Source organism: Equus quagga, chromosome 3, assembly GCF_021613505.1.
Source record: "Equus quagga isolate Etosha38 chromosome 3, UCLA_HA_Equagga_1.0, whole genome shotgun sequence".
NCBI classification, from domain to species: domain Eukaryota; kingdom Metazoa; phylum Chordata; class Mammalia; order Perissodactyla; family Equidae; genus Equus; species Equus quagga.
In genome coordinates this window covers 40,672,759-40,693,308 of record NC_060269.1, presented here as the reverse complement: position 1 = coordinate 40,693,308, position 20,550 = coordinate 40,672,759, and the positions used below count along the sequence as shown (strand labels likewise).

Genomic DNA, 20,550 nt, shown 5'->3' with positions numbered 1-20,550 from the left:
TTAGCAAGGAGTGGGCAAACATGAGTCATGTTAACAAGGGGCAGGGGACTCTGAGCATTGCTCTGCGGCAGTGCTGCCAGCTCGGAGGCTTTCTAGCATTGAGATTTGGAAGATGAAAAAGAATATTAAAGAGGAGGTGGACATTTCAGTGCTGGCTCTATGACCTCTGAACTCTATACCTATCTGGAAGATGGGTCCATACTCCAGCCCTTATGAATGAAGGGCTGTATGGGTTTTAATTCAAAATCTTGGCTATAATACACCACTTATGTCAACCCAAACATATTGCAAAAGTGACCCCAGTTCCAAGAACATAAAATAGTGCAAACTCTTACTGGCACACAGATCTAATGTTGAGGAATTATATACATGGCCTTGACTTGTCTACACCTCCATGATCCTCTATTTGTTAGGGTGAGGACTTGTACATCATTGCTGTTCACGTGGGTGTGTAGCAGGCCACTCAGAAGATCATGTGATCTGGATCCAGAAGCTGCATTGGGACCAAAGACTAGAAATAAATCAATCAATAGGATGGATCTCATTACAGTTAAGCATTTTGCCGGAATCCATAATGTTGTGGAACCTGGGAGAATACATTTGCAAAAGTAATTGGTTTTGAGTGATTCTTTCAAATGTTCCTTCAATGATCAGGCACTTATGCACTGCTTAAGGTGCTGAAGACAGAAATGAAGGAGACATAGTCCCACAGGTAGCCTATGGTCCAGGAGAGACATGTAAGTACCCAGACAGTCCTGATACAGTGTGATACGTGCTTTAAAAAGAATAAGTCCCTGATGTGTGGGGAAACATAGGGTTTACTCTCAATTTTGGGAGCAAAGGGTCAACTTTCTGGACAAGGGGTTGTATACAAATGAATTTGTAAATGCCTAGAGTTTCAGAAGTTTATGAGACCTATATTCTATTAAAAATAACTGGCTCCTTATCAGCAATAAAAACAAGTTGAGAAAAAATTTATGAAGCTAATAGAAATATTTGTAAGTTTATGACCACAAATAATTTAAACTTGTCCAAGTGCCTAAGACAAGGCTGATTACATAGTAGGTAATGAGTAATGCACGAAAAGTAGACTAGGGAAATGCTATGGAAAATGCATGAGAAATGCACAGTGAGCGAGGCAGGGAAGTACAGTGATACATTTACATAAGATATTACTGTATAAAAGCACCTTCACATTCCATATCTAATTTAATTCTTGCGAGAATCAAGTGAGGCGAGAGGAACAAGTAAAGCCAAGAAGCCAAGTAAACTTCTCAGAGTCACAGAATTATTGCAGCCCTGACTCCAAGCTCACAGTCCTTGGAGGTTCCATTGTCCTACAGAATCTCCCTACAAAGGGATGTGCGCAATCCAGTCATGACTGACAGCCATTCTCACCCTCCACTACTCCACCCTACATATGGGATCACTTCCACGATGTCTTCATGAAGCAGACTTTGCTCTTTAATATCTAGAAGCTTCCCTAACAAGATGCCTAAGCTTTCATGAATTCTGCATCCGAGGTTGGTGTATTGTTGGTAAAAAGCAGACTTGCCCTTACTGCAAAGAGAAGGTTGATTTGAAGAGGATGATCAGTAACCCGTATCCTTTTTTTAAAAAGTTTCAAAACATTATCTTAAATGTTTCTGGTGATGCATTCTTCAGTCGAAAATTTCATTATCTTCGTTATAGTTATAACACAACACTTTCTGTTTTCCCTAACCACCTATTTCAAAATGACTTGCTGGTCTCTTTTCTCCCCTGTGCCTATGTTACTATTCTGGTTAGGAACTTAAATGCCAAAAAAAGATACTTTCTACTATTTATATTCCATATATTCCACTATAAGGGCTTTAGTGGGAATGTGAGGGGGTGTTTCAAAAAATAGGTAAATATATGGAAGGATAAGATAAATGAAAGATGGATGGTGAGATAGACAGACAGACAGATGAATGTAGGTAATTTGTAGATGGCGTGGGTGGGTAGATAAATAGATTGGAATTGAAATTTTAAAAGCCCCAAATGAGAACTAGAGTATAGGAAACTATTTTTAAGGTGTACCAAATTTTATTATTTCCAGAAATGAGTAGGGTTTTTTTCCCTTGGATTTTAGCTTTTTTAATTCCTTGCTATGCCTCATCTTTTCTTAGATTAAACCCTAATGATAGTAATATTGAAAGGAAATGAAGACCCACAGACTTGGTCACCTTACAGCAGCAACTAGAATTTTTATAGACCCCAGGGATTCCCAACTGAATAAACCCAAATCTCACAAAGGCCACAGGAAGGTAAGGGCCCCATCCAGAGCTGACTATAAAGACTTAATCCTCAATCCCACTGGCCCAAGACCATAATATATGTCTTTCAGGGTGGGTAAATGGAATTAAAACTTATCTCCCATTAAGCAGAAGAGCCTTGAGAAGTTGGCATCAATCTGCCAAGTACTCTCTCTTATCATTAGAGACAGCCTTTCAATACTCTGAGTCCCAGTCACCTAAATTTCATGGTGCCGAAGGAGACACCTCCCTGGCTTCCTGCTCCCCCTACTTTTCACCAACCCCAAATGTACAGTTTTAACAATGGCTGTTGGCAGCAACGCCCCCATCCCTGACGACTGCAAATCAAGGGAAGACTTTCAAGTGGGGCAGCAGAGGAGGCAGCATCGATGGGTCTTTGGGCCTCAGAACCTTGCCAGAGCAACACCCTCTGCAGCCACCAGCTCCATCCACACGGCTGGCCTTTGTTGGTGAGACAGTCCATCTCCAGGACCACTGAGGCTATGGGTGTGCGATGCTCCTTCCTCCTGCCCTCTCATCCACTCTCCCTGAGTTTCCCTACAAACATGAGGAGACCGAGTCCAGAACCACTTTTGATTAATACTTTATAAAACCACAGGACATAAATCTTTCTTATAAAATTGGTGATAATATGATCATAAATGTCACCTTCAATGATCATTCAAATAACAAAGGACAAGTGGTTTCTTTATATGGTCTCAAGAGAATAAACTTTTGAATATTACATGTACTCTTTTTACTGAGACTCAGTAGAAGAAAAGGTACATGTGAAAAAACAGCCTTTATGTGTGTAACATGGCTATCAGAAATGCTATGTATTAAGTGCTCTTGGCACAGTTTATCAAGGATACCAGGAAAAGGCATGTCTTAGCTGTGAACTCATGTTTTTCTTTTTAATATACTATGAGCTCCTCGGATGAGCTGACTATAGGAAAGCCCAGAGCTGTTTTTGCTCACTTAGAGCAGCTTCCATTATCCTTGGTTTTCCAACGTGGTCATTCTCCTCTTCCTCTTTCCTTTAGTGTATCACCTTTGCTTTTTATTCCTGTTTTAGAGTTTGAGATTTTATTGTAAATTGTTTGGATTTATTTTTGGAAATTAAGTGTAGCATAAATGACAATGATAACCAAATGCTATAAAAATCATGCAAGGGGCTTTTAAATGAGCACATACAATTAACAAGAAAGGAAATACCCACTCATGACGTTGCTTATTATCTTTGCAAATGATATTTATGAACATTTCTGCTACTTGGCTGTAGATAGAGCAACCTCCTTAACTGGGATTTAGCTGGGAGCGCACACGCTTTTTGTATGGACAAATCCTGGATTGGCTTCGTTATTTGGTGGCCTGGCAACCCGTGGTGATAGGAATAGTTCAAGGCATTAACTATTCTCTAGGGCTGGAATAGTACAGCTGACTTGCCCCAGAAGCAATGTATTGCATGTTGAAATATTTTTAAATCCTTGATCCTACATTTAATATTAATATTCTTTTTTTAATTTTAGAGATGATCCCAAGAGTTTAGAGAAGTGAATAAAATTTGGTCTCTTACATAAGGCAATTTGTCTATGTGGAGAGAATTTAAAGGGAAGTTGAACAATGCAATAAACAAAGCATGCTTTGCATCTTTCCCATTTCAATTGTTTTCTAATCCATGCCTGCAACACATGTGTTAACAGCCCACCACAGATATCCCACCTCTAGTTTGGCTGACGATGATCTCATCTGTAAAGTGTTTCAGAGGTTTGCAAAGTACTTCTTACATACATAATGTAGTTAGAACTAATTCCTTCTGATCAGTTCAACGTCTTCAAAGAAGTAGGCAGAGTTGTTAAGTAATCTGTGGTTTAAGGATGTGGTCTTTTCTGCTCTTTGTACTTGTCACCAAGTGGCAGCTTTGGCACCACAAAGCTCTTCTATATGGAGAGGGTTACTCCCAAAACCTTCAGCACGAGGTGCCACAGCCCACTCAGTGGGCCACAGCTACACTGGGGATGCGGGGCCTGCCAAATGCTCTCAACCCACCCACGGGCTGCACTAAAGTGGGGAGAATCACTCTCTTCTTTTGTGCCACTCTGTTCACATATGCACACACACACATGCACACACACACGCACACTCGATTGCCATGCTCTGCTTTTATTGTCTCAGAGCACTTATCAATACCTGCAGTCATATCATGGATTTATTTGTTTCCTGTTTATTTTTTGTCTTCCCCTCCATGAAGGCAGAGAATGTTATCAGTTTTCTTCCTTACTGTATCCCTAGCACTTGGAGCAATGCCTGGCACGTAACAGGCACTCAGTGAATATTTGTTGAAAGAACGAATTAATCCAGGAGGAGGGAACAAAACAAACAAAATGGGGAGGCCAGTCAGAAAGAATTAACCCAAGATATGTTGGACTCCCAAAATTAATTCATTTTAAATTTATCGGTCATTTGTTAAACAGCCAACACCATCTACAGAACACCAGACATCTACTCTGCAATGCCTGAAGACATCACACTTGTATGAAGCAAAAGGGAAACACATCTATTGCTAAAAATATCGGCAAAGGATCTAACTTAATGTTATTCAGAGTTCCATCATAGTTGTAACAAAGAAAACTCACACACAGATTTCTACCTGTTGGTAGTTTTCCTTCCTGAAACTGCCCAGTGCTTCAGCATTACGATTGGTTCACCATCAGGATTATTAGAAGATTTGACTCTGGTTTATTTCCCTACTCAGCAAACGTTCAACAATTCAATTCTTATTACATACCAGGCATGTGCAAGGGTTAAAGAGAGAAAACAAGATTGAGTTTATAGTCTATTGACAAATAAAAGCCCTCACATTTGGATAAAGCACTAACTAAATATTAGTTTTTCTTCTGTAAAAGAAGGAGTCCTTAAATTGACCTCTGATGTATTTGCTTTTTTCTTTTATGGACAGCTGCCTGGGGGTAGCTGTTAGAACCCTATGAAGTCTGGGCAAGTCAACCAGTATGTATCTGCATGGAATCCTGAATGACCCTGAGAGTTCAGAGATGTTAGATAATAATAATTAAACAATCTCAGGAAAAAAAAGATGCTATTTTCTTTATATGGTTTAAGTATTTGAAATCCAATCCCAATTTTGTGAAGATATATATAGAGAGAAAAAAATAAAATACTGGAGAGCTATACACTACCCGGTTGCCAGTGGTTACCCCAAGGTAAAGGGATAAGAGCTGATTCTTATCTTTTATATGTTTTCATCTCTTTTCCAAAATTCCTACAGTGAACATGTTTAACATTTACAATGCGAAAAATAAAGTCTTCTTTTAAAATATTGCTTTAAATCTATCAATTAACTATGAAGCTATTTCTACTGTTTAAATTTTTTTTAGGTTGGAAGGGTTTTTTTATTATTAAGGTCACATTGGTTTATAACATTATATAAATTTCAGGTGAAATCACTATATTTCTACTTCTGTACAGACTGCATCGTGTTCACCACCAAAACTCTAGTCGCCATCCATCACTGTACATGTGTCCCTTTACCCCTTTTGCCTTCCCTCCACCCACTTCCTCTCCAGCTGTTTAGATCATTGAAATTAAATCTACATCAAGTCCGTGTTAAATTTGTCTGGTTCTCATGATAATTAACATTGTGCTTAATGTAGGAAATAGAGAAGTAAAGCAAAAAGTCCATTATGGTGTTTGGTTTCTGTGGCGTCTCCTCAAGTTTCCTTCTCCTGAACTTTCCCATTTTTTTCTTAGGCTGCCTACTGTTCCCTCCATTATACTCTCCCAGGAATTTATATGAGAGAGAAGAAACACGGTGTGAGTTTCCCAAGGACTAAAGCCTGTGATGCACTTAATGAACTTATCTCTTTGGGATAGTTTTCTGCAAACAACAGGGTCCCTTATATCCCTGCTAGTATCCATAACAGAGAAATATCCATTTACAAACCATAAGACATAAGCAGATGAATCACTTTTTGGAAAAGAAGAATAATAATAATAGCTAACATCTACTATAGGCATCCCTGTCACCCCGTGCAAGCACCCCATGGTCCCCATTCTGACAGGCTTGGTCCTCTTGCCCTCTTCACCCCTCCAGGGAAATGGTAAGCTAGGGGTGTGCACTCAGTGGTTCACTTACATTACTGTACATTAATATTTACACCAGAGATATTATAGATAGCTACATGATGTAGATCTTATTATACCTATTTTAAGGACAGGAAAATATTTTGGGTCTGATTAAGTGACTTACCCAAAGATACACATCTACTAACCCAGGTCTGACTCCAGAGTCCAATTAACCACACAAAGCCAGTTCTGGCTGAGAATTGACTGGGGTCAGAGGAGGTTCGCTTGTGGTTCCCAGCTTAAGAAGAGTCGCACCAAATCAGTAAATAGCACTTGGCTTTTAAATTTAATGCATTCATTGAATTAAGTTTAATGTATTATTAAATCTAGATTATAAAAATTAATATATGGAAGTGGTATCTATTTTTTAAATTACTGTATATCAAATATTTTTGAGTCATTATGATGAACCTCTAGGTACATTCTGTTTATAAATCTATTTAGCTCACTTGTACTTTTATAAATTTTCAGAAGAAGAGGAAAGAAGGCATTTTTAGAATCAGAAAGAAAACTTTTCAAAGAAGAAAAAAGCAACAGGATGCAGGGGAAACAGCCAGGAACACAGGGACCAAGAGGCTAAGTCACCGGAAGCTAAGTAGAACTTCACACATAGTTAAAGGCTGGAGGAAGATCAGAGTCAGGGATATGGCAGGCTTCTTTCACATTCTTCCAAACGGAGTATTTTATTTACTTCCCTGGTTTACTTCTCATGGAAAGACATAATTTACTGCCTCCTGTATTATGTACCCTCTCTCAAGTAACTATGACAAGGGAAACCTATCAAATACCCAGAAAGACAGACCCAGTCCACATGAAAACACACCCTCCAGGTATTTTGTATCCTGTAAAGTTTAATGGGGACACACAACACTTTTTTCTAGGAATAACAAGAAGTTTGGCTGAGTGAGTGAAGCGTTTTGCTTTGATGCTCTAGAGTGCGGTCACACAGGGAGGAGACCGCTGGGTGGGATGGAGAAGGCCCTCGATTGACATGGATGCCTCTCCTTGCAGAAAGCTGACGGACACATCCGGCTGAAATCTATTCATTTGTGCCCTTTCTGAATGAACTAAGCCAATTGCTACAGCTAATTCAGGTATCAATAATGCACTCAGATCCTGATTATCTCATAGGATAAAGAAAAACCAAAAACGATTTTTTTCAATCTGGTAGCAGTTTTTATAAAACAGCACTCTAGATAAAATCTGAGTTTTAGTCGTTTTAGTAAGCAAGGCCTCAAATGACAGTACATTCATGTGGGTTACATATAAGTGTGTCAAAATGGACCTAGTTACAACTAGTGATATAAAGACCACCAGCAAACCAAGACTGGCCTTTAATGAAGGAACCTAGGACTTTATGGCGGCTCTCAAATTTAACCAAAACCCCTCCTGCTGAGCTTCATCAGTGGGCCACTCCAGGTAGGTCTTGGTGTTCATTATCTTCCGCAGCTTACAGAAACGCTGGGGAATGGCCTTTTTCTCAATGGGCTCCAGAAGAATGAGAATGGCAGCATCATTGTTCTCATCAAAGAGACGAAAATGGGAGAAGTCCAGTTCGTACTTACACCACTCACTCTTCACAAAGTTTTCAGAAAGCACAAAGATGGTTTTGTGGCTCTTTTCAATCGAGTCAATGATATTGTCAATAATCCATTTGCCAGGAATAAAGTCCCGCTTATGAAGACACAACTTAAAGGGAGGGTTGAAGTGCTCCAGCTCCTGGACCATGAGGTTCTCCACCCAGTAGGAGTCCCGTTCACTGTAAGACACGAAGGCGTCATAACAGATGTCCCTTTGGGGAGCTGTCCTGGGCTTCCTTTTGGCCTGGAGCCAGGCCCACATCATTTTCATGTACCACAGTCCATGGAAATGGTGACACAGAACCCCAGTGAGCAGGATCGACAGGAAAAGGGCACAGCACACAGCAGACACCAGAGCTGTCCTGTGGCATTCAGAGACCGAGAGATGAGTGTCCTGAACCCGCTGGCCCCGCACGTGGGAGGGAGAGTCACACAGGTAGTTTTCTGGCCAGTCGATCAGGATCTGGTCCAGTGCCTGCTCCTCCTGAGTGAAAGACAGGAACTCACAGGAGCAAATGAAATTGTTGCCACCAGCTTCCAAAGTCTTCAATTTTTGAAAAGAATCAAGTTGCTCCTTAGAGAAAGTATTTATTGTGTTTCTGCTGATTCTCATGACTAATAACATGGGTAAGAAGGAGGCATCTGGTAGAGTCTTCAACTTATTTCTGGAAATATAAAGTTCTTTGACTTGTGGCAAAATCAAAGAAAATGAATTGAGATTGTTATTGCTAATATCTAAAACTTCTAGTGTCTGGGGAATGCATTGGGTTAAACGATCTATTCTTATGCTGGATAAATTCAAATATTTCATCTTTTCTGGCCACTGACAAGTTTCAGGCATAGAATGAAAACTGTTCTTGCTGATGTCAAGTTTAGTCAGGTTTTTCAGAGTAAGCAAAGTTTCTCCAGTTTTTCCTAATGACGTCAAATGATTTTGCCTTAAAATTAAGGTTTGGAGGGAGGGCCAGGCACGCTCACAGGCTGAGTTTTTCAAGTATTCCTCAACCATTAAATTGTCACTGAGATCCAAATATTCTAATGATTTTAAATGTTGTGAAAGTGAACAAGGAACCAGAAAAACCTTACTATTTTCTATTGTGATCCTTTTAACTCTTTCTGTAAGTGAATAAATACTACTCAGATCATGAAATAAGTAAAACTGTGGAATACGCAACCTCCGTATCGTTAATGTCTCTAGCTTACCTATAACTTTAATTTTGTCTATATCCGGTGTCCTAAATTCACCAAGCCCATCAAGAGTACACTCATCAAACTCTGCTTCTGACACTCCAGAAATATAATTCAACAGCTTCACAATTTCATCAAAACTTTCATCAGTGATTTTCACATTTCTAAATGTGAACTTTTTAATCAATGTATTGGTTTCAGGGTCAGATACTTCTGCAAAATGGAAAGTGTTTAAATGAGTATCTCTCAGTTCAAAATATTCCAAGGAACTCAAAGTATCTAGAATAATCTCTGGCAGTAAAACAGGCTGCTTCATACGAAGGATCAAATGACTGATGTTCTGAATTGATTTGAAACTCTTGGGTTCATACCGCTGGAGATTTGTAGCATCAATCTCAAGTTCTTCAAGGAAAGTGAGCCCAGCAAAATCCTTTCCCTGAATCTCAGTGAAGTGAATATTTCCCACTTTCAGGATTCGCAAATTGGTGAGATGAGAAAAAAGAGATGTTTCCCCGAGTGTTTTGTAAGTGCTTCCCAGTAAGTTTAAGAATTTTAAAGAAGAAAGGGGCCTGAACCAGGCGGACGATAAATTAGATAAGTGATTATTGGACAAGTCCAAATGTTCAAGACTCCTCAGGGAGGAAAAAGAGTCTTCCTCTATGGTGTTGATGCCATTGGACCCCAGCCTCAGGGCCTTGAGGTTCACACACTTCCACAGGTCACTGTTGCCGACAGAGGCGATCTTGTTGTTGGACAGGTCAAGACTTTTCACAGCTGCCGTGAGGCCTGAGGGGATGGAGTTTAAAGATCTGGAGCGGCCATCGCAGACACCAGTGGGATCACAAGACAGAGAAGAAGGCTGATCAGGGACCCCTTCCTTGGAGAGGCTGATTACGGCCCCTAAGACCCACACCGTCCACAAAGCATGTGGCATTGTCCAGTGATTCAACCTACAAATAAAAGACATTCAAATGAGTGATTGTTTGACAGGGTATCGTAATTCCAGTTCTTGAGAAACGTTCTGTAAGGTGTAACACACACACACAGAGCTACCAGGAAATAAGCGAGAGGCAGATGGAATGTATGAATGGGGATAAAAAATGAATTCCCTGACACATCCAGCAACACTAACACAATACACTGCACTGTGCAGTGACTTAAAAGCACAATACCATCTGAGAGTAGAGTGGGACTCGATAAACATGGGCTGAAAGAATGAGTGAATGAATGGAGGAATGACAAGCAAGCAGTTTAAGAAATGGGCTAGGCTTAACCACACAGATTTACAATCACCCAAATCTGCACTTCACCCTGTTTTATATTTTAAGCATGGCTCTTCCCTTCCTCGATGCCTCCTGGGAGTTAGAGATGTCACAGAGCCAGAGCACCGCTCTCACTGGACACTATTCACTGAACGCCGCTCCAGGAGCAGCATGCTCTTTGACCAAAAGTTAAAGGTCCCATGCTCCTCAACCCTGTCTGGCACCTACTACTAGCAGGCAGGCCCAGGCAGAGCAAGGTGGTTTGCTGAGCTGAGGGACAATCAGACCATTAGAACCTTCTCTTCCTGTAGAGAAGCAAGTGCAGAAGACAGTGCTTTAGTCTGGATGGGCTGTTGAGAGAAACGCGGGGGAAATCAAGCTGTCTGCACACTCTCCACAACCGCTAGTTTCCTTTCAACCATGAACCCAGCACTTTCTGCCCACCTTCTGCACCCTTTATCCTTCTCTGGCTCTATTCAGCTCTCTCACTCCTTGCATGTGTCCTCCTTTGTCTGTATTTGCTCACTGCATTAACTCTACAAAAAAAGGAAAAATTTGTTAACCCCAAAAGAATACTTTTGATGAGTAAAGTTAATTTCCCACATTCAGAGAATTTGAGAGATTATAAAGGCCTAGGCTATCTCATTTATAGGCACAGAGAATTAAGACATAAATAATGTTAATACATACTTGGTTTGGGAATTTAATCGCTGTTGCAGCCAGATTTTTTATGGCAACACCAATGCCACAGCTTTGCATCACCTCCTGTCTCCTTTAGATAAATGGGGTCATAGCATGCATATTTATTCTGGATTTTCATTTCTCATCTAAAACTACAGCTTGACGTCTTTCTATGTCAGCATATAGAGACAGTTCTGATTTTCTTCCAATGGATCACAGCATTTCATAGTAGGTATACACCATAATTTGCATTCCCATCAGCACTGTATGAGAGTTCCCATTGCTCTACATCTTGCCACCTCTTTGCACTGTCAGTCTTTTTAATTTCAGCTATTCTGGTAGGTAGGTAGTGGTATCTCACTGTAGTCTGAACTGCATTTCCTAGACTAATAATAGGTCTGAACACCTCTGCGTATGGTCGTTTGGAAATCCTCATTTGTAATGTGCCTGTTTCAGCTTCTGGCCCATTGTTTTCTACTGGGATCCTATAATTATTAAATTATAGGGGCTCTTTATATACTCTGGAAATGGAAGATGTATGTGTCACAAATATCTTCTTCCACTCCGTGGTTTGCCTTTTCACTTTCTTAGTGGAATCTTTTGATGAACAGATGTCATTAAATTTTCTGTTTTGTTTTGTAAAATAGTGATTTTTGTGGCCTGTTTAAAAAATCTTTCCTGCATTATCATGAAGACATTCTGCTTATTATTTTCTAAAATCTTTACTGCTTTGCCTTTCACTTCTAGGCCTATAATCTACCTGGGATTAATATTTGAGGTAGCACACAGGACTCATTTTTTTTTTTCCACTATGGGTATTCAATGGACCCAGCACCATTTTTAAAAAGATTGTTTCTGGGAAACAATCAACAATATTACCTTTGCCAATAACCACCTGTCCTCATAGGGGTAGGTCTGTTTCAGTGCTCTCTATTCTGATCCAATGCCTATTTGTTCACCCTTGTATCAATAACACACTATATTAAATATATAACATATCTTAATATCCAGGAGAGCATGTCCTTCCTTCTTGCTCTTCTTCAAGTGACTCTTGGTTAGTCTTGGCCCTTTGCATGTTCTTATAAGTTGCAGAATCGGCTCATCAGTTTCAAAAACAAAACCTGTTTCTTTTAGTCGGCAATGCCGTGAATCTGAAGATCAATTTGGGAATTAGTGACATCATTCCAATATTGAATAATCCGATCCATGAGCGTGATATAACTTTCCACCACTTACTTAGGTCTTCTTTAATTTATCACAATAATATCTTATGTGGTTTGCTGCATGGAGGTCTTGAGCATATTTTGTGAGATTTACTTGTAGGCATCTGATACTTTTGAAGCTTTGAAAATAATATTACATACTTCTATGTGGCATATACATATATATGTAGAAATTAAATTAAATTTTATATATTTAGTGTGCACTGAGCAACCTTGCTAAACTAATTTAGTAATTCTACAGTTTGTAGATTCCTTTTTATTTTCTATGTACACAGTCAGATTACCCAGATCTAATAATGGTTTTATTTCTTTTTTCCAATCCTTATACCTTTATTTCATTTTCTTGATTACTAAATGTTGAATTTTATCAAATTCTTTTTTTTCTTCCTTATGTATTGAGATACTAACATGAATTCCCTCCTTTACTTTTTTAAGAAATACTGGTCATTACATTAATCAATTTTAGTGTTAAGACAATCTTGCATTGTTAGAACAAACTCAAAGTTAGTCTGGATGTATTATCCTTTCTATATATTGCTGGATTTTATTTACTAATATTTTGTTTCGAAATTTTGTGTCTATATTCATAAGAAAAATTGCCCTATATATTTCCTTTCCTTTCTTTGGTAGAATTCACCAATTTTATCTTCTGAGCCTGCAGTTTTTGTTGTTATTGTTTGTTCATTTATTTTGTTTTTGTGAAATACATTAAATTTATTTAACAGCTATGGAACTATTCAGATTTTCTTTTTCTTCTTCTGTCAGTTTTGGTAAATTGTGTTTTTAAAAGAATTTATCATTTACTTTTACATTTTCAAATTCATTGACACAGTTACTTAGAATATCCTCTCATTATTTTAATGTCTGCAGGATCTATAGTAAGATCCCTATTTTATTCCTTAGATGAGTTATCTGTGCCTGTTTTTTTCTTGACTGTCTTGCCAGAGGCTTATCATTTTTATTGATATTTTCAAAAAACCAACTTCTCGCTTTATGGAACCTCTATTTTCTTTCTTTTTCTTTTTTTTTTTAAGATTTTTTTTATTTTTTCTCCTTTTTCTCCCCAAAGTCCCCCGGTACCTAGTTGTATATTTCGTTGTGGGTCCTTCTAGTTGTGGCATGTGGGACGCTGCCTCAGCATGGTCTGATGAGCAGTGCCATGTCCGTGCCCAGGATTCGAACCAACGAAACACTGGGCTGCCTGCAGCGGAGCACGTGAACTTAACCACCCGGCCACGGGGCCAGCCCTGGAACCTTTATTTTCTATTTCATTAATTGCTATTCTTATATTACTATTTCCTTCCTTCTGCTTCCTCTAGATTTTATTTACTGTTCTTCTAATTTCTTGAAGTAGATGTTTGCTCATTAATTTTCTGGAATTCTTCGTTTCTTTCTTTCTTTTTTTTTTTTTTTTTTTTGAGGAAGATTAGCCCTGAGCTAACATCTGCTGCCAATCTTCCTCTTTTTTTGCTGAGGAATACTGGCCCTGAGCTAACATCTGTGCCCATCTTCCTCTACTTTATACACGGGACGCCCACCCCAGCATAGCTTGCCAAGCAGTGCTATGTCCGCGCCCAGGATCCAAACCAGCAAACCCCAGGCCGCTGAAGCAGAACTTGCATACTTAACCACTGTGCTACCGGGCTGGTCCTGGAATTCTTCATTTTGAATATATCCATTTAAGGTCATCAGTTTTCATCTAAGTACTGGTTTAGCCGTATCTATCTTCCATGTTTCTTTCTCTTCTGTTCTTTCCATACTTTTGTCTCTTCAAGTTTCAGTCTAGCTGTTTTCTTCTGCTTTATTTTCCAGTTTATTATTCTTTCTTCAGCTGTGTTAAATCCATCCACTGCTTTTACATTTTTTGTTTACTGTACTTTTCATCTGTATAATTTCTATTTGGTTCTTTTTCACATCTGCTGTGTCATTTTTTCATAGTTTCCAATTCTCTGCCAAAATTTTCAGTTTTGTCTTTTATCACCTTGAACACAGTAAGCACAGTCTGCTAGGCTGCATGGCACTTTCGATGGCCTTGAAGGACAGGGGTGTAAAGGTTAAGGTGTGAGGCAGTCATGGATGGAACAGATAAGGCTGAAATCGAGGAAAACAAGTCTTCACATAGACCTCGGCACAGCTTTCATTTATCTGGATGGCTCAGACAGTCTCAATCTCTGAAAATGGATTAAGGTGATTTCTGGAATGCTAGTGCTCATGGGTACCTGCAGAAGGAAAGAAAAATTTTCTCTAAAAGAAGATAGCATCGTCCTAGGCCTTGAATTTCCTTCTACAAACAAGTTTTCAAATACAATGTCCAGTACAAAATAAAAAACAAGCAGGTACTAAAGGAAGCAAGATAATGAGTATGAGGAGCAGACACAGCTGACAATAGAAACTAACCCAGAGAGGCTACAGGTCTAGTACAGTACCCACCTGTGGAATGGACAGGGTTAGGGTGAGACGGTTATTACTGTCCAGTACTATGCCTATTCCATTGTCTTTCTGCTTAGTCAGTTACCAAAAAAATCCTCTGAGTATAACTGTACTAGGCAACCAACATTTATTTGATTTTTTCCATTTTGTAATAAATAGCACAAATCTTAAGAAATCTATACCAGTGTTCAGCTAAGATTTAAGATCAAGTACATCTATTTTATTTTATTTTTCCTAGTCTTTTCTCTTTAAAATGTAAAATTTATAAGAGCAGAGATCTTGAGCTATTTCATACAAATATTATATGGTATCTATTGCATGGTGAGTTTTCAACAAATTATAATTGTTGATGATGCTAAAACTACGGTTAACAATTTGACCCTTAAGATCAGAACTCCTTCTCTCCCCTCTCATTTCCCCACTACATTACAGCATAGGGCAGGGAACCCCCCAACGTAAGACACTGAGAAATGGAAGGGCAATGGCTAGAGTTAGACTAAATGAAGTCACATCTAATGAGGGTTGTGGGTCTGGACAAACTATAAAAATCATCTGCTTAAAGAATTCAGAAAGTTGACAGACTGGTAAGGAATTATTGGTCCAAGACTCAAGAAAGGATGGAAATCTGAGAAATAAGCCTGGTATTAGAGGCAACTTACTCTGTGGACATCTGCTGATTTGGGTAGAGAGGAAGTTGAAGCCCACAGTGAAACCATGACCCGATACCGGCTTTAGGGCTAGGCCTAAATGATAATGCCTGGTGAAGCACAAAAGGAGAAAGGACTCATGGCCCAGTGCGTGGTAGAGAACCAAAAGTGAGCTCTCTCCATAAAACCATGTTCAGGGAAGAGGTTACACTTATGTGACGAGGAACCTAAAAAACCTCTGCCATCTGGCCCAGGGTCTCGACCTGGCTGGAAACCAGCCTACCAGAAACCTTCTATAAGAAATCAGAACCCCAGGTCTGCCGCACACACTGGTGTGGATCCAAATATTCAAAGATATAGTAACAGATTTTTTTTTCAGAATTGAAGAAAAACCTAAGTTCCCAAATTATAAATGCACATTGAATCCCAAACAAAAAAGAATAAAAATTCCTGCCCTAGCCTGAAAATAATGAAATAATATCCTCAAAGGGCTGAGAAAACATATCTGTCAATCTAAATGTCTACACCCATTTAAATTATCATTCAAGAGTAAAGATACGACAGGCATTTTCAGGCATTTAAAAACTAAAAAAGAATTGTTATCCATAGACCCTCATTGAGAGAAGTACCCAAAAACTTACGTTCTTCAGCAATACGGAAAATGAACCCGGTAAGAGTAGGCAGCATACGGAGCAACAATTGAATTTTTTTAAATATAATAATATTTAATAGATAAGAAGGAAGACAGCACTCAAACACTCAGACGTGACTTTTCAATAAGAGGGAAAAGTAATGTAAATTTTAAATGATATTGTGGGAGAAAAAACCCGTAATTTTGACAAGCAAGCCTACTATTTTGAAGGAGTAAATATGACTTATATGGATCAAAAGAGCTTTCTGAGGAGGTCACATCCAGGATGTCATATCCAGTAAATCATACCCAATCACTAAAACCAAGACAAGATATTTAACCAACAAGCCAAATTCTTTTTTTTTTTTGCCTTGGGCAGATCACTGCACATGTCTGAGTCTCACTTCCCCCGGTTGCAAAACGATTTCCTCATTTCTGAGGCCCTTCCTCATTTGAGCAGTCTACGTCAACAGGCTCTAACTTTGGAGATAGTTCTAGCCGCTGACCCATAATTCTGACCCATTATTACTCTTTGTGTTGCTTTTAACTTTCATCCTTCCTAAAAACAAATTAAATTACCTGCTGCAGAGTATTAAAAGCACTCAGGTATTAAACGACTAACCCTCCAAAAATCTATCCTGTCTCGTCCTGCAGAAAGCAAAGCTAGTGGATTCTTGTATATGCCTTCCCACAGGGGTATGTTTCCTGGGTGTTCATTGCTGAAGGGATATTTCTCTGGAGGACCATGTAGGGTTCCAAAAGAAAGACAGAAGGTGGCAGAGGGAAACTGGTGGGAGAAATCAGTATTGCCTTAAATGGAGAGCTCTTGCCATACCTGGGACCACTTCCTGATCATATGCAGTTCTGAGCTCCCTTATTTTATTTTTAAATTTTTATTAAATTTATTTAAACTAAAAAAAAAAGAGTTCACCCATTCCTCCCACCCTTTAGCCGCCACCCCTTGCAACCTCCTGCAAGATATTTAACCAACCAAGCCAAATTCTTAAATAAAATAATGCAAAAAATTAACTCATAAGCTTAGAAACGTCCAAAACACGCTGTCAACTTCTGGCAATTTTGATAAACTGGGTTCATTATAAAAAGTTTAAAGATGCAAATGTCCTCTGCTTAGAACAGGAAGAAACTTAAAACATTGGTGAATAAGTCATTTTCAAATAGGCTGTTTGCCATTTCCTTTTTTTTTTTTTTTTTTTGGTCTCTACTTTCAAGTCAGGCCACCCTACCTACCAGCTGCTTTTTGGTGAAGATCTGAGTTAGTAAAAGTGCAGACAAGACCTTCTGCAAGATTACAGTCAGCTCACCCGCCTGAGTTGTTTACAATTAGAACTTGTCCCCACCACCTCTTTTTAAACAGGTAAAACGCCACCCTGTCTTGCATTTAAGTTCTAAACGCAAGTTCTCATTTTGAAGAAGTTATAAGGTGAACTTTAAAGCATTCTTATTTTAAAGAACTCGTCTCTGCTTAAACGCTCGAAGGTATTTTCTAACCAGAGACGTCACTCAGAGATTCTAAGGATGAAGGAACGAGGAGCCCGCCGCGGCGCAAAGGCCAGCTCTGGGGGAGGGAGCTCGAGTCCCGGGGCAGCTCCCAGTCCTGAACGTTCGCCGCTTCTGAGCCAGGGGCAGCGAAACCCCACGTTTCGCAGTTGGGTCCCGGGGGTGGCGGGCGAGCGCGGACCCGCCCCCAGCAGGACGCACGCGGTCAAGCTCGAGAGCCTGCGCCTGATCCCCGTCTCCCGAGGGCGGAGTCGAGGGGGCCGAGGGGACCGAGGCAGCGGGAAGGGCGGGCCTGCGGGAACCCGGGAGGCCGGAGGACAGGGCCGGGGTCACCGCCCACCTCGGGCTCCCGGGGCCCGCGGCCGTCCGCAGCTTGGAGCCAGCGGAAACTCCGCGCAGCGACCCCCAGGGACCTCCGAGGCTGGAAGGGTGCTCGGCCCCGCCACGGACCGTGGGCACCGAGGCGCTCAGAGGTGGGCGTCTCTCTGCCGTGCCCGGTCCCTTTCCAGGTGGCCCTTCCTCCTCGCGAGGGTGACCTCAGCCGGACCTCCGCGTGTCCGCCTCCCCGCGCAGATTGGGCGGCAGGAGCGTGGACGTCCCCGAGGGCCGGAGGCTCTCTGAGCGCGCGCCGGGTCCCGAGCCGGGGCAGGACTGGGCGCGAGGACGCCCGCCGAGCGCGCTCCCGGCCCGACGCCGGCGGGAAGGGCCGACGTACCTGGGGAGTCCGCGAGCCGCCGCCAGGCCGCGCCTTCTTGCCGCCTGCGGTGGGGCCGCGAGGCACCGAGGAAGAGAGTCCCGGCGAGTGCGCCGCGGGACGCCCCTGCCCCGGCCCAGGAGCCGCCCCTCACCCCGGAGAGGCGATGCCCGGCTCGGTCCGCGCGCCCGGCGGCTGTGGCCCGGGGCCGCCCGAGCCGCCCTTCCCCGCAGGCTCCCTCGGGTGACTGTGGCTGAGGTGTGGCCCTGACGGCTGCCGGGTGCCGGCCGGGTTGGAGGAGGGCGCTGGGGGCTGGGGAGGAGTCGCGGTAAAGGAAAAAGAGAACCGAGATGCTAGCGGCCTCCGCGTGGGATTCCCGAAGCACAGAAGAAGGTTTCGTAACCAGACAGAAGGCTAATTACCCAACCAGGATTTCCTTGAAGCTTCGGTCATCGAAAGCCTCACATGACTGTGAAACACACTGTCGTTAAACGCCACTCCGTCTCCATCCTTGGGAACCTGAATTCAGTATCGTGAACCATGCTTCTCATTTTTCCCCCCTTTTCAACACTTACTCACTGGCCAATATATCTCCAAGGTCCACTTGCACCCGCAAGTCTGTGCTCTCCTGCCTTAAAATAGCCCACCAGTCACTATCCAGACCAACACAGCAAGATTTTGCCTGGGATAAGGACAGGCCCAGGGGGCCGGCCTCGGCCGAGCGGTTCAGTTTCGCGCGCTCCGCTTTGGCAGCCCAGGGTTTCGCCCGTTGGGATGCTGGGTGCCGGCCTAGCACCGCTTATCAAGTCATGCTGAGGTGGCGTCCCACAACTAAAATATACGACAATGTACTGGGGGGCTTTGGGGAGAAGAAGAAAAAAAAAGATTGGCAACAGATGTTAGCTCAGGTGCCAATTTTAAAAAAAAAGGACAGCCCCAGGTTGTTTTCCCCCCCAATCCTGGGCAGTTCCTGGCCGTGCGCTGACTATCTCTAGTACCTACGTCCCATTCCTAGTCTGACCGGGAAATGATGTGGGACATCCACTTATATCCAAGATTTTGGGCCTAAGTCCTTCCTTTGCTCCGTTCCATTCCTGCTTCTCAAAGTAAGTAATTCCAAAAACAGTCTTCGATTGGCTTTCTTCATTTCCACTGACACTAGCAAGGAATGTTTATAAGGGAAACAAGCTACCTTTTAAAAATTAAACTGTCTTAATATTCATAAACTACATTTTACGTTTATAATTACATTTGATCTTCACAAATTGCGATCAGACGCCGAGGAAGCGTTCTTGCAACTCTGCTATCCACAAGGAAATATCATGCAAATTATGTCCAAACTGAGATTTGAAAGAAGAATTTTGCCCTAAATCCAGGGTCCTTTTTCTTACCCTATTTCAGATCCCTAAACCTCATGAAACATTCCAGCGTCAGGCAAGCATAATCAATAAGCATGAACGTGAACTTGAGAAGGTGGAGTCTGATTTTCTGTACAGTTGACTATATAGATATTTCTCTCTGTCTCTGAGGAGCCAGGCTCTCCAGCTGCCTGAAAAGATTCCCTTCTTGTTACTTTAAAATCTCCACCTCTCTTCCTCATGATTTCTCAAGTGTGTACCTGAGAAAACTTTCCAATTTCTTTCCCCTGAAACTAAAAACCTCTGTCCTTTCTCTAGATATCTTCTCTAGTTGAAATGCCTAGATTCACTGATGTTGTTGCTTTGTAATCCCAATGCCAATTAGAATATTCTGGCAAAGTCAGGTAAAAGTCATTTTTCTACCCATGAGTCATTCTCATGGTCATCTGTATAAATGCAGATTGTTCTGCACTCAGCGAAGCTGTTTAGCATGTTCCACTCACGCACAGTCCTTATACGAGCTCAGTTCTTAATGTTTTCAAAGCACTTTCATATATATCTTTTCATCTGAATTTCACAATGATACATGAAATAGTTCTGATATTATTATAGTTCAAGTGATTAGAGATCTTGCCTCGAATTACATGGCTCACAGCTGAGTGGCAACCCCAGGCCAGACTCCAAGCCTCCTTAGTCCATCATCTTTTCAGTTTGCTGTAAGACCTCCTGCAACTCCCTACAAAACTTTTCTTTTTCTAGAAAAAAAAAGATTAGAAAATGAAACAATTTGAAAAGATGTTTGGAAAAGGGTAAATCTTATGGTATATACTTATATTTTTGAACATCTGACAAATTCTAAAATGAAGTTATCAAAAAACACAGGCTGTGTCTTTTTCACATAAAGTAGTTTGTAATAGTT

At 41.2% G+C, this 20,550-nt stretch overlaps 2 protein-coding genes across 6 annotated transcripts in view; one reads left to right on the top strand and one right to left on the bottom strand.

The window, feature by feature from the left end:
* The window catches only part of RNF175 (ring finger protein 175), a 45,866-nt gene extending 42,055 nt beyond the window's left edge, over nucleotides 1–3,811 (top strand). The window contains exons 8-9 of the mRNA XM_046655716.1: nucleotides 1,501–1,602; nucleotides 3,588–3,811. Of these exons, the coding sequence (XP_046511672.1) occupies nucleotides 1,501–1,602; nucleotides 3,588–3,708 (223 nt within the window). The 3' untranslated portion in view covers nucleotides 3,709–3,811. The remainder of the gene's footprint in view (nucleotides 1–1,500; nucleotides 1,603–3,587) is intronic.
* Nucleotides 3,812–7,250: 3,439 nt separating this feature from the next.
* TLR2 (toll like receptor 2) lies at nucleotides 7,251–18,431 on the bottom strand. Of its 5 annotated transcripts, none has more exons than XM_046657008.1 (4): nucleotides 18,295–18,416; nucleotides 13,978–14,572; nucleotides 10,894–10,985; nucleotides 7,251–10,137 (listed from the first exon to the last, which is right to left on the bottom strand). In XM_046657008.1, the coding sequence occupies exon 4, from the start codon at nucleotides 10,119–10,121 to the stop codon at nucleotides 7,767–7,769; it is 2,355 nt and encodes a 784-aa protein (XP_046512964.1). In that variant the 5' UTR covers nucleotides 10,122–10,137; nucleotides 10,894–10,985; nucleotides 13,978–14,572; nucleotides 18,295–18,416; the 3' UTR covers nucleotides 7,251–7,766. The 5 variants fall into 5 exon arrangements, with proteins under 5 accessions (XP_046512964.1, XP_046512965.1, XP_046512962.1 ...); XM_046657009.1 differs by having other exon boundaries at nucleotides 13,983–14,572; XM_046657006.1 differs by lacking the exon at nucleotides 13,978–14,572 and having other exon boundaries at nucleotides 18,295–18,431.
* Nucleotides 18,432–20,550: the final 2,119 nt, after the last annotated feature.

What these genes read in the sequence shown, in the direction of transcription:
- TLR2 (XM_046657006.1), bottom strand. Translation starts at nt 10,121, where the DNA reads ATGCCACATGCTTTGTGGACGGTGTGGGTCTTAGGGGCCGTAATCAGC.